This window comes from Halyomorpha halys, unplaced genomic scaffold, assembly GCF_000696795.3.
Source record: "Halyomorpha halys isolate HHAL.00 unplaced genomic scaffold, Hhal_1.1 Scaffold19.1, whole genome shotgun sequence".
Lineage (NCBI taxonomy): Eukaryota > Metazoa > Arthropoda > Insecta > Hemiptera > Pentatomidae > Halyomorpha > Halyomorpha halys.
The window spans coordinates 853,066-866,092 of record NW_027115129.1 but is presented as its reverse complement, the minus strand read 5'-3'; the positions used below and the strand labels follow the sequence as shown (position 1 = coordinate 866,092).

General features: G+C 30.1%; 1 protein-coding gene across 3 annotated transcripts in view; it reads left to right on the top strand.

Annotated features, from left to right (window-relative positions):
- Positions 1–458: 458 nt before the first annotated feature.
- Positions 459–13,027, top strand: part of Amph (amphiphysin) — a 204,781-nt gene continuing 192,212 nt past the window's right edge. For 2 of the 3 annotated variants that reach the window (XM_067052208.1, XM_067052207.1), the window contains exons 1-2: positions 459–580; positions 662–833. In XM_067052208.1, coding sequence (XP_066908309.1) covers positions 765–833 — 69 coding nt within the window. In that variant the 5' untranslated portion in view covers positions 459–580; positions 662–764. The remainder of the gene's footprint in view (positions 581–661; positions 834–13,027) is intronic. The other variant, XM_067052209.1, reaches the window with a different exon arrangement.

The window sequence follows — 13,027 nt, the reverse complement described above, 5'->3', positions numbered from 1 at the left end:
ATATATTTCTGCTCATTATAACTGAAAGTTTGAAAGTTCATATTTTCATTAAAAGAAAACTGCGTTGATACGAAATGAGAGCCAAATAATGACATTAAAAAAAAAAAAGATTTTCTAAACTCGAAATTAGTTAAAGCATTGGAAAGCATTTCTGGGAAAGTAAATATTTTCGAATAATGACAGGACTAAGTATATTTAATCTAATGACTGATTTCGACATGATGTTAGTTTTCAGGGTTTAATTTTAGATTTTTTCTTAAAATATGGGAACATTTTGTAAAAGAATCGTTTTTAAAAATAATGCCTAACATGTCTTCATTTTTTCAATATTAATTTTTCTAGAATATTGAATATATTCTGTTTAAGTTTGTGGATCTGTAATAATATTGTATGCAGATTAATACAAGTTTTTTTCTAAACAAATTTATCTGTCCCGACTTAATTATAATTAACTAACATTACATTATATTAAAAAAAAAAATTGAGTAACATTCGGGAATGATTTAAAAGATGTATTTAAATAAATCTTAGTGAGTTTTCCAACTTTTCTCTTCAAAATATAATGTTACATAAACAAAAGGTAAGTTAAACAAGTTTATTATCTTAAAGTTTATAATGATAGATTGAAATTTGATATTAAAATAAATAAAATTGTTAATAGAACTAAGATTTGAGTTGGCCACGCCTACTCCCTCGGCGGTAGGTGAGGTTCGGAATGGTGGGGAGGCACCAGTCGAAGTTTGTTATTCGTGTGGTGTGGAGCCATGGCAGAGAGGAAAGGTTCGTTATTGGCAAAATCTGTGTCTAAACATGCTGGGAGAGCTAAAGAAAAGGTATTTATACATATATTTTATCATACTTTTATATAATCCTCAAAAATAATGTCTTCATAACTTTACAAAAGTGTTTGTTTTCATTCTGGTGATAACTTGTGTTCGAGGAAACCTCCTTTCCTTTTTATCAGTGTCCAGTGACTTGTTTAAACAAATAATTTCTCAAGTAACATTATCACTTATTCAGTTTAACTCTTATTCTTCCATCACAAATCAGTTTTCACTAAATCAATGAAAATCTGCTTAACTAACTTGAAATATAAATCAAATCTTTTCAGATGTCATATGTAAAAATCTTTAACAAGTTCATGGTTTTTGTCATGCATTGAAATATCTGTAAATTCGTTGTAATGTTAAAACTATTTTCTATGACATACCATTTATACTTTGGATATAGAGCTGGGCCTTTTTGGATGAATGCCATTTCTTCTTCGCTTCTGCCAAGTTTCTTAAATTCTCATAGGCTTTTTAGTTTAACCCCATTTTAATCTTACTGCACTAATAATAATCATAAATGACAATATTTTATATTTTGTTAAAAGTTTACTTGAAATTTGATTGATGTCAAAATTTGGTATAAATCCACTTTAAAATGTTAAACACCTATTAAATTTTCATGTGGTGATATACATCAGATATTAATTTCTTCATAATTCGTATAACATATTGTGACTTGACATACTTCTGTTATTTATTTACAAAATCAATTGTCTTCATAAAACTAGCCAAATTTTTTCATTATCCTACCTCAACAAATAATTAGTGTATAAAAAATTGAATTTCTAAAGAAAATTCCACTATGGAATTTTGTTTTTTACTCAGCGTTTTGTACGGTTCCTTCTTGATATTGAATTATTCATATAAATTCTTCGTAATGAGGACAAACCCCAGTATATCCTGGTAGGATAGGCCCGTGGTAAAAATAGTAATGTCCTAGTATGTTATTTTAGCCTGGTATCGAATTTAAAAAGAATATTTGGAATTCTATCCTTTTAATGGAGCTCTTATCATATGATATGAATCATTAATTTTTCTAAAGCAGTGTAGGTTTATTATTATGTTGTTCGTTTTAGTAATTTGAATTTTGCTTCTTTATTTTTTAATTTTTAACGAACCAAATATTATCAGTTATTTTGGTATATATTTTTCTCGGAGTTACACATAAAAAATTATAAAGTTTTATTTAAGTAATAAAATAATGTATGAAATTTCTGAACATTTTTCTTAGTTTTTTTATAATTGAAACTAAGTATTACCTTAGTTCGAGCCATGTATTACCAATACATAAAATTATACTTTTATCATCTCAATATTTTCACCACTATTATGAATTGCTCTAAATATTCTACAAAGCATTTGTTATCACAATATTAAGTTGCAATGGATAAGAATTTGTTTAATTTTTTAAAGTAGAAAATTTCATGTTTTAATTTTTATAAAATTACTAAAAATTTAATTATTCACAGAATTAAATGTATTAATTATTCACCATAATTTATTTATCTCTCGATGTAATGAGTCCTATTGATTTTCTATCATCACTATTTGATCAAACTGCATCTTATTAATTAATTTGAGTGATAACCCAAGGCCTTGAAATGAAATATGAGATTCTTATCTTACTTGTTCATTCTAGATAAAAAGTGGCATAAATTATAGAAATAATTATGCGTATTAAAAATTAAATAGGTCTTGGTTTTTACGTTTTAATTTTTTGGTAGGTAGAATTTTTTTGAATAGGTACTTATTCGATTTTCAAATAATTTCTGCTCATAAAATTGATATTACAATTTTTAAAACCTGCATTGTTGATATATTTATTTTTTTAGATAGTATTGAAAAATCATTTGTATTGTATATAAAATTAATTTTTTTTTTTGTAAGAGTTTTGTATTGTCTTCATCATTTGTATGTTAATGTACATAATTTCATTTAGATGAAATTATAACATCTCTATATATTTAAAGAATTCTAATTCCACTATTACTTACCTAAATCCTCAATTGTTTACTTTATTTTTTATACAAAAAAAAATATTAAATTTTAAATTAGCTACTTTTTTTGGAAAACTTAAAAATTGTCTCTTTTTTTTTTCTGCAATTATTTAGATATTTTTATGTTTTATTAAAAATTACTCAACTGGTTCTCATTATATTTAGCTTACTAATATATGAAAATATATAAAAATTAACAATTTTTTATGAATATTTTTGCTATTAATTGATAGAAATATGTTTTATTCATATAAATACAAAATACAATTTATGGTACCATTTAAAATAAATTTAAGGTATTATTTAACAATTCAAGTTGGGTTCAGAAAAATAAGTTATGGCTGGACTTGCTCAAACAACAAAAAAAACTTTTTTGAAACTAATGACAAATCAGCAACAATTAAACTGAAAATTGTATATTTCGTTGAAGACATATATATAAAAAGCATTGGTTGATTGAGATTAGGTTTGATTTCCTTATAACACAAAAGACAAATGATTCTTGCCAACATGAATTCTCTGACAGTGACATATGATGTCAGTTCTACAATCACTACAAGAAACAGAAATCCTATACCTTACTGACCTAACTGCTTAAACACTTCTACGGCATGATTATTATTTATAGCGGAAATAGCATTACTTATAACATGTCTTATTAACATATTGATTGTTACTGTTTACACTATATTCAAATGTTCTTAACATTTCTGTTTCTAATATAAATTTTAATATTTTTTTATTTTAATTACAACAGCTTGTTGAAAATTTTAATAACATTTAACCAATGATCAGTGTAAACTTTAGATGCTATAAACTAAATACCATTTTTGTTAGAAATAGGAATATTATTAAAATTTTGCCCAATATTAAAAAATATGTCATGGTGGTTTAAATATATCTTTAGTAAGGGAAGTTGTCTTTTGATTTGTCTTTACAACTTACAAATCACACAGACAGGCACAATTCTTTATTCTAGACTGATATTTGACAATAGTATGACATGGTGCACAAATTAGTTCAAAGCTTCATTATAAACTAAATGGACATTCAATTAATTCTAACAAAGTTTACATTGATCAACAACCTCAAATGGACAAAGTTACTTACTTAGGATTAAAATTTGATAGAAAGGAACAGAATACTGCAAATAAATAAAAAATACATACCTGATTACTATATTACCGAGGTTTTATTTTTGCGGTCAGTGAATTGAGGAGTTGCTAACAAAAACACCTCTAGTCATCAAAAAAGAATAACCACACTCAATTTATTTTTATTAAGAATATTAATTTAACTATTTAGGTTTATTACCAAGACGTCATGATGGTGCATGTTGAGGGAAAGGTTCCATAGTGGTTAGCTCAAAACGTTGAGAGTTCGAATCCTATTTGGGCCAGTCAATATTTTGGGAAGGCCCCGGGAAATAAATCTTGGTGTTCTCAATCTGGAATTGTTCAGGTCCATGACTTTTTTATTTGTAACCAGTACATACAATACACAATAAATATGATTGTTCTAGTCAAAAAGTTCCTTAGAATTACTGTATATACGTACAATTGACTGTTTTAACTATCATCGTTCGCACTGTTTCATATATTTAAAAATCTTTCTGTTATAAATAATGGTTTTAAAAATATAAATTGTCACTTATTTCTTTAATCTTACAATAACATGTATGTGTTATATAACATATCATTGGATTAGTGAAGTTTCCTTGAATTTCTCAAAAACTCCAATGAATTTTCCCTCTCCACATTCAAAGGATATAATAAGGGTATTCATGATCTTCAGTTTAACATGTTAAAGCGTGTTAAACGGAAAAACTCATCTTAAATGGAGAAATATTTCCTTCTTTTACCAATTTAAAACGATATAACATGTTATATGTCATGATCTATAGTTTAACATGTTAAAGCATTTAACATGGTTGAGAGTCTGTCACTAGGTCTGTTGGAGAATGTCGTCACGAAACAGACCAGCTGAGCTCGTCACCGTTTTATTTGTTGTCGTGTTAGGTTACTTACTCGTAGTTTTTTTTTTTTCATTTGTCTTGTGTTTTGGACTTTTTAAAAAAATACACTCAGTAGCCAAACTTTTACACATCTACTTTTCACTTATTTCAGGCATGTTGTAATAAATTACTGTAATCAAAAGTTAAAAGTAAACAATAACAAGAGGTTTTGGAAGGAAAGGTTACTAAACAAGTTGCTCAGAAAATCCGCTAGGAGCTCTTATGCATTTACCATTTAACATGACTAGGGCTGCCCTCGATCCTATACTTATAACATTTAACATGCATAAAACATTTTACATTTAATACAATATCATGAATACCCCTACTATTTAGTTCTGATGACATTCCTAATCACTTTAGGGCATTAAGAAAAAAAAATCTTAAATTACTTTATTATGGTATGAGAATTTGAGGTTTAAAAAATATCAGGGGTGCAGTACTTTGTAAGGGAGTACTGTTACTAGACAAACGATTGTGCAAGGTGATTTTTTCAAGATAATGCTCGACCGCCAGCTTTTTACCCAATTAAGGCTACACACTTTATGAGGCTGGATGGACCCCGGAGGGCTCCCGAACCCACAGAGCTGAATCATGGCTACTGTGAAACAGAAAACAATTATCTGCCACAGCCGGATTCGAACCGGGGCCTTGGAGTAAGTAGCACAATGCCCTACCATTCAGCTACGTTTCCATTTATCAAAAATTATTATATCCCACACCTGTCAACTACATTTAACAACTTGCTTTTATATTTGATTTATAAAAACAAAGTTTTCTCTGTAATGAATTATTTATTCTTTTTACAAGAAAAAATAATAATAATCTAGTTTTCCTGATGAATTAATAACATATGAATCAGCACAGGTTGGTGTTATTAGTGTGCTGGCAACTTGTTGCGTTGGCGTCGAAGAGGGCGTCTTGTGTGAATGGGTGTAAGCGTAGGTGAGCCCTCTAAGGCCAAATAAGGTACTCTTCCGAGGATTTAACCTTCTCTGATTTAAAACCTTCCAGGAATCCTTTTTCCCTAGTGTACAAATATAATATTTACTAATATAATTCTCTACATATTATACTTATTTGTCCCGATATATTTCAAATTGACCTTAAAGTAATCGTAAACCAATTTATTTCGATAGATTAGTATGTAAAGGGGTGCAGTTCTTTGTAAGCAAGTATTATTACAAGACCAACGGTTGTGCAAGGGTGATATGGTCTGAATCACGCTCGACCTCCAGATTTTTCCCCAATTAAGTTTCCCCCCTATAAGAGGTTGGGTGGACCTCAGGAGGGTTCACAGAGTTGACTTACGGCTACAGTTGGGGTATTCATGATGTTGTGTTAAATGTAAAATGTTTTATCATGTTAAATGTTATAAGTATAGGATTGTGAGCAGCCCTATTTAAAGTCATGTTAAATGCATAAGAGCTCCAAGCGGATTTTATGAGCAACTTGTTTAGTAACCTATCCTTCCAAAACTTCATGTTATTGTTTACTTCTAAGTTTTGATTACAGTAATTTATTAAAACATGCCTAAAATATGTGAAAAGTAGAAGGGTAAAAGTTTGGCTACTGATTGTCTTTTTTAAAAAGTCCAAACCACAAGACAAAAGAAAAAAAATAACAAAACCTACGAGCAAGTAACGAAATACAACAACAAATAAAACGGTGACAAGCTCAGACGGTCTGTTTCGTGACGTCATTCTCCATTTAACAGACTCTCAGTCATGTTACATGTTATATCGTTTTAACTTGGTTAAAGAAGGAAATATTTCTCCATTTAACACGCTTTAACATTTTAAACTAAAGATCATGAATACCCCTAGCGTAACAGAAAATTATTATCTGCCACAGTCTGATTCTAACCCGGTTCCTTGGAGTTAGTATCCTAGTGCCTTACCACTGTGCCACCGCGCTCCCTTTAAGAAGATGCAAAACAAATATATAATTGTCAAAGAAATGGGTGTGATCAAAGAAAAAAACTCAAATAGTCAAAAAACTATGTAATCTAAGCCAACGTTTCGCCCCACGTTGCAGAGCTTCATCAGGACTAAAAAAGATAAACATTTAAATGATGTAAAAAAGTGAGGGAATGGATAATAAAAATAAAATTTAATAAAAATGAGGCCAATTATAATTTCTTTAAAAAAACGCAAAATTTAAATTGAAGAAAATAAAAAAGATTTACAGTGAAACAATAATTAAAAAAAGAATAATAAAAAAGTAATTGTACTTGGTAAAGCAGTTTATTTTCCTAAGATGGATTCTGCCTTCTGATATGAAAGGAATGCGAATTTGTTTTCAGTAGTAGTTCATTTATTTGTGAAGACAGAAGACAAATAAATTCTTACAAAGCTTTAAATGGACCCGACTTGGCAAATAATCAACGAGGCCTCATTCCTGCCAGAGCATTGTGTTCCAAATTTACGAACTCTGCGTCAAGTGGAGTGTCAGGATGACGATCGGGTAACCATTGTTTTGTAGAACCCCGCTCAACCAAACTCTCGAATTATCCGGTGGTAAGAGAAAATAAATAAACTTTATATTTAGTCAAATAAAATCTAAAAAAATAATAACTATCTTTCTGACTAATTTTTTATTCAATCCCAGATCTAGCCCAGATGGTTGATATAACAGATACATTTTATTTAGCAGTTGATGATGAGGGAGGGGGGTATAGTCTCGTACAAAAGTCACATCTAACTAGATACAATGTTGTAAATAAAATTTTAAAAATAATAATTCTTGATAAGAAAGAAAAGTAAAGTAATAAAAAAAATGACAACATTTTCGTCGACTTAAAAAAACAAACAATTGCCCTCCAATGGGAAAAAACAACAAGATAATTTGAAAAAAAGACGAAGAGAAAATAAATAAAATAGAAATTTTAGAAAGTCAGTAATAGAATTGATAATTACAGAACTTATAACAAGATGTTTTACAGCTGCCTGGGCTCCAGTCTTCGGGTTGAGGTTGGGTTTCTCAAGTTGTAGGTCATACGACTACTAGTAAAATATGTAAACTTATGTTAGTTATACAATGCAGACATGTGCAGAATCTACCCATTGATATAACTCCTATAACATTGCTTGGGGAGAAGATCTCTAGGCCATCTTCTTTTCAGACCCCTAGAAGCATTATTAGGTAATGAAGGAGAAGCCAGGCTAGAAACAAGTGGATTAGGGTGGTTAGGAAGTTTATCACGAAAGGATTGGTTTCTGGTTCTGGCCAAACGGCAACATATGGAACATTGAGGTCTTAACGGATGGCTTTATTTGTGACAAAGTAAGGAGCATTGAGGATTTAGCAAAGAATTTAGGATAAAACTTTAAAGATAAGCAGTATAACACTTACTGAATATCGTATTGAAAGGAAGTTAATAGTCAATAATTGTATTTAAAGAAATTAATTTTAAATTATATTAAATTCGTCTATTAAATCCTATATTAATAATTAATAGTTAAGTAAATCCTATATTGCATAAGTATTCTATTGCATTTTACTTTTCACCTAATAGGGGGTATTCATGATGTGTTTAAAGTAAACAGTAAAAAATATGCTAAATAGTAAAGTATAGCATTATGAGCAACCTAATTTAGAGTAGATGTTATACGTTAAATGGAGATGAACTCCTAGCTGAATTTTCGGGCAACTGGTTATGTAACCTTCTAATCTTTACAAGATTATAAAATCTACAACAGCATTCCTCACACCATCTTCCTTGTTTCCTCTACTACTTTTCTAAATCTTCTTTTCAGACGCCTAAGAGGATCATCAGCTAGAAGGAGAAGCCAGATCAGAAAAAAATGGGTTGGGTGGTTAGGAAGTTTCTGATGAAAGGATTGGTTTCTGGTTCTGGCCAAACGGCTACATATGGAACATTGAGGTTTGATTTGTGACAAAGTAAGGAGCATTGAGGATTTGACAAAGAATTTTGGATAAAACTTAAAAGATAAGCGGTATAAAACTTACTGAATATTTTATTAGTAGGAATTTAATAGTTAATAATTGTATTTAAAGAAATTAATTTTAAATTATATTAATTTCGTCTAGTAAAACCCATATTAATATATATATTGCATAAGTATTCTATTGCATTTTAGTTTCCTCCTAATAGATCATGATGTTATGTTTAAAGTAAAGAGTAAAAAACATGCTAAATGTTATAAGTATAGCAATATGAGCAGCTTAATTTAGAGTACATGCTGTACGTTAAATGGAGAAGAGCTTCTAGCTCCAATGCTCCTAGACGTCTGAAAAGAATATGGCCTCGAATATCCTTTTCAGACGTCTAGGAGTATTACCAGGTCATGAAGGAAAAACCAGTTAAATGAAGGTTAGAAATAATTGGGTTTGGAAGGTTAGGAAGTTTATTATGGAAGGATTGCTATCTGGTCCTGAAGTATTACCTAATTTGTGACACAGTGGCTTTAAGGATTTTGGATCGTAAGGAATTCGAAGGTTTAGTGAAGCACCAAAGCTCAATCCGTAAGTTCAGATAGAACTTATTATATTCATATAAATGAGTATTTTGTTATGGATTGGAGGTTTAGACCATTTGTTTAGTAAATGCAATAATAGTCGAAATCAAAGAGTAGTTTCCTTTCTTTTCAGTCTTGTAGACGAGTTCACCGTAACATTTTGTCTGTTGTCTTTCATATGTTGGTTGCTCGTATATCGTGTTCAAGTTTTCGTTTTGGACGTTTTTAAACTCTAATAAAGTAAAAATAAGATAAAAACAATAATGAAATAATGGGAAAAAATTTGGAGAGGAAAAAAATGGAGGAAAAAAATTATTTTATTAACTTGTAAAGATTACAAGGTCAGAAAACAAGTTATAAGGAGCTCCGCTGCATTTAAAATGTAATATGGACTTTAAATTAGGCTGCTCACAATCCTATACTTAGAATATTTAACATGTTAAACCCTTAATTAATGTTTGAACACAACATCATGAATACACCTATGAGGATATATCTATTATTTAGACTTTGGATTTTAAATATTATCTATTTTGAAATAATAAATTCTATATACGACCTAACCTAGATATGAAGCATGTAGTTCAAGAATGCCTCCATTATTATTCAGAAGAGAAATAACAAATAATGACTTCCCACTTACTTCCAAGAAAGGTCAGTTGAGAATAGCTCTTATAACAGCAATAACTGTGGGAGAAAAAAAAAAAAATGTCAAAAAGCTAATTGTACACAACGTCGAAAAATGTCCTTGCGTCTCAAGGTTACTTCGTAAAATACTTCTTGAATAATTTGAGTTCTTTCAATTCAGGAACTGAGTTCAATAATCAGTATACATTTAATCTCGGGTGTCAGGGTGGGAAATGAAAACCATGCGACCATATAAGCTCAGTTACTTTCAGTTAGGTATAACTGAAATTATATATATTTATATAAAAGAAAGTATTTCAATCATAAAAAAATTCGAATACGACTTTTCGACGGAAATACAAATGTCTATGTTTTAATGTCTTCGGAATACAAAATAACTAATTCTCAAACAACCTTGATAAAATATAGCCAAAGTCAAAACATAAAATCTAGCTGATGTTAAAGACGGGTTAATTGAACAATGGAGTTTATCGAAATATTTCGAGCTGTTTTTGAGAAAATATTAATATCATATTAATTTACTTGTATATATTTTAATATGGTTGTAGATATGAATAAATAAATTTATAAAAAAGTGAATGAAATGATTTTCCATAATTCTTCCAAAAAGAGCAAAATTTCTTTCACTTTCACTTACCTGTGTATGGAATATACAGTAAGGCGAAATATTGGCGATATTGGCAAATACATGTTTTGATGTCTTTAAGTCCAGATAACCAAGTCTCGCAAAATGGCCTATGTTGGTATGTGGATGTGAAGAACCTAGTTCAAAAATGTACGAATCTAAAATTACGTATTGAAGTGGAGTTGTAAAGCTAAGATTTTACAAAAATTCTGTCTATATATAATTATAGGTATATTTATATGAGATATAAAGTCCTACAATATTACGGAGAATGACGAAAAATACATAAAATATACCTAATTTATTTTTTAGGAAAATAGTTATGTTTTTAATTTCACTTATATATATATATATATATATCACTTATATAGGACGCCTCTGTTTCCCGTTTTTATGCAGAGTTGAAGTGGCTTGATCGTTCCTACTGTCGTAAGTATTTCCTGGCATCCTTTATCTTCCAAGTCATCCAATCCCTCCGAGGTGCTTCATTTCAAATCCTCTATTCGTTCCCGGTCTTCAGATTAATACACAAGGCCCCACCGAACCGCTGCTTTCGATAGATCGTTCATTATCCCAGCCTCGTCCTTCTGGAACTCCATCCCTTCCAATCCCTTCCAATCCGTCGCTCCAATACCCTCCCTACCTTTAAATCCCGCCTGTTCAATCATTTCTTATCCATCCAGACCCAATAAAATTGTAAATATGTATGTTAACTATTATGTCATTCTTAATTATTTTTACATCGTTTTCTTTTCTCTTTTTTATTTATTCATTTTTTTTTTGTTCAACTGATAAAAGTGAGAAAGTAATCTATAATTATTTTTCATAATGACTGTTTATATTTATTTTTATTTTTTTGTTTAAGTATCTCTGAGGCTCCTCAGCCCTCAGCTATTGATTTCTCTGTATTATTCTAAAGGGACTCGTCCCAGAATAAATAAAATATTATTATTATATACGGAAATATAGTAAGGGGAAGTATAAAAATATAGCTAAGATCAATTTATACTCGGAGAAAAATTCGTTTTGTTTTTTAAACATGAATCATACTTTATACTGTTTATATAAATAAACATTCCCATAGTACGAATTTCAAAATTAATTTCTTTGGGTCACCACTAAATAAATATTGATTATCCCCAGGTGGGAATCGAACCTACAACCTTCTGACCAAGAAGCTCTTTGGGCCTCTAATCCCAATTTGCACAGCATTAACGTCCTTATCATCAATTTCATACATTTTTCTCAGAGAACAAATAAGCTCATAAAATACAAACATTATTTTTTGAACCAAAGTCAATTGCACCGACATACATTAACAACTGACCTTACGCTCCCTCGGGAATGTTTCAATATAATAATCAGAACGTAATCCAATATAAGCCATTACTGTGGAAGGCAGTACTGATTATTTCCCATTATAAACTAGGCAATGTAAATTTCGGAGGGGGGTCCGTAATTATCTCTCCTAATGGCCTCTATATGGTAGATGTATGTATATTTTGTACATATAATTTATGTATTGACTGTAATAAGGCCATTCAGGACATATGGAGTTGAGCTTTGGGGCTCCACTAAACCTTCGAATTCCTCTCGTATCCAATCCTTACAATCCAAAATCCTTCGTAAAATCCTCAATGCTCCTTACTTCGTCACAAATAAAATCATACATAAAGACCTTAATGTTCCCTATGTAACCGATCTAGCCCGAACCAGATATAACTCATTCCATTATAAACTCTCTAACCACTCACACCCCCTAGTTTCTAATCTTGCATCCTCTTCCATTCCTGACAATCCTCCGAGGCGCCTGAAAAGAAGATGGCCACGAGACCAGCTAATGGAAAATGTCATTAGAGTGCTACCAATGGGTAGTTTCTCTACACGCCTGTAAAACTCCAATTTAACTTAGATCAGATTTACTAAATGTATTATAATGTACAGTTGTAAATAGCAATAAATAAATATTATTAAAAAAAAAATTTATGTATAATACATTTTCTATTAAATTAGGAGTATATAAGGACTGTATTAACCTCTTGTGTAATTCTCATTAATAATTAAAATTTATACACGGAAGAATTAAAATTGATTTCTAATGTATTCTATAATCAAGATGTTATTATCTATATCTGCAATAGAGTGACGAATTTTATCGCTAAAGGATTCTTGACATTAGTCTAAACTGAGTGTAATCTGCTATCTTCGCTATCTTCACTATCTTTTAAACATTCATCCCAGTCCGATGATGATTCGTAATTTCGTCATTCTATTATTAGATTGTGCTGTTTTATCTTCTTTGACTGATACATTTATATCCTTATCGCTAGTGCATGAGAGATAGTTCGATTCGTGGGCGTGTCTTCTTATGAAGATGACTCAATCCCTAATAGTATCTAATATATAAAATTAATTTTTGATTGGAGAAGTTT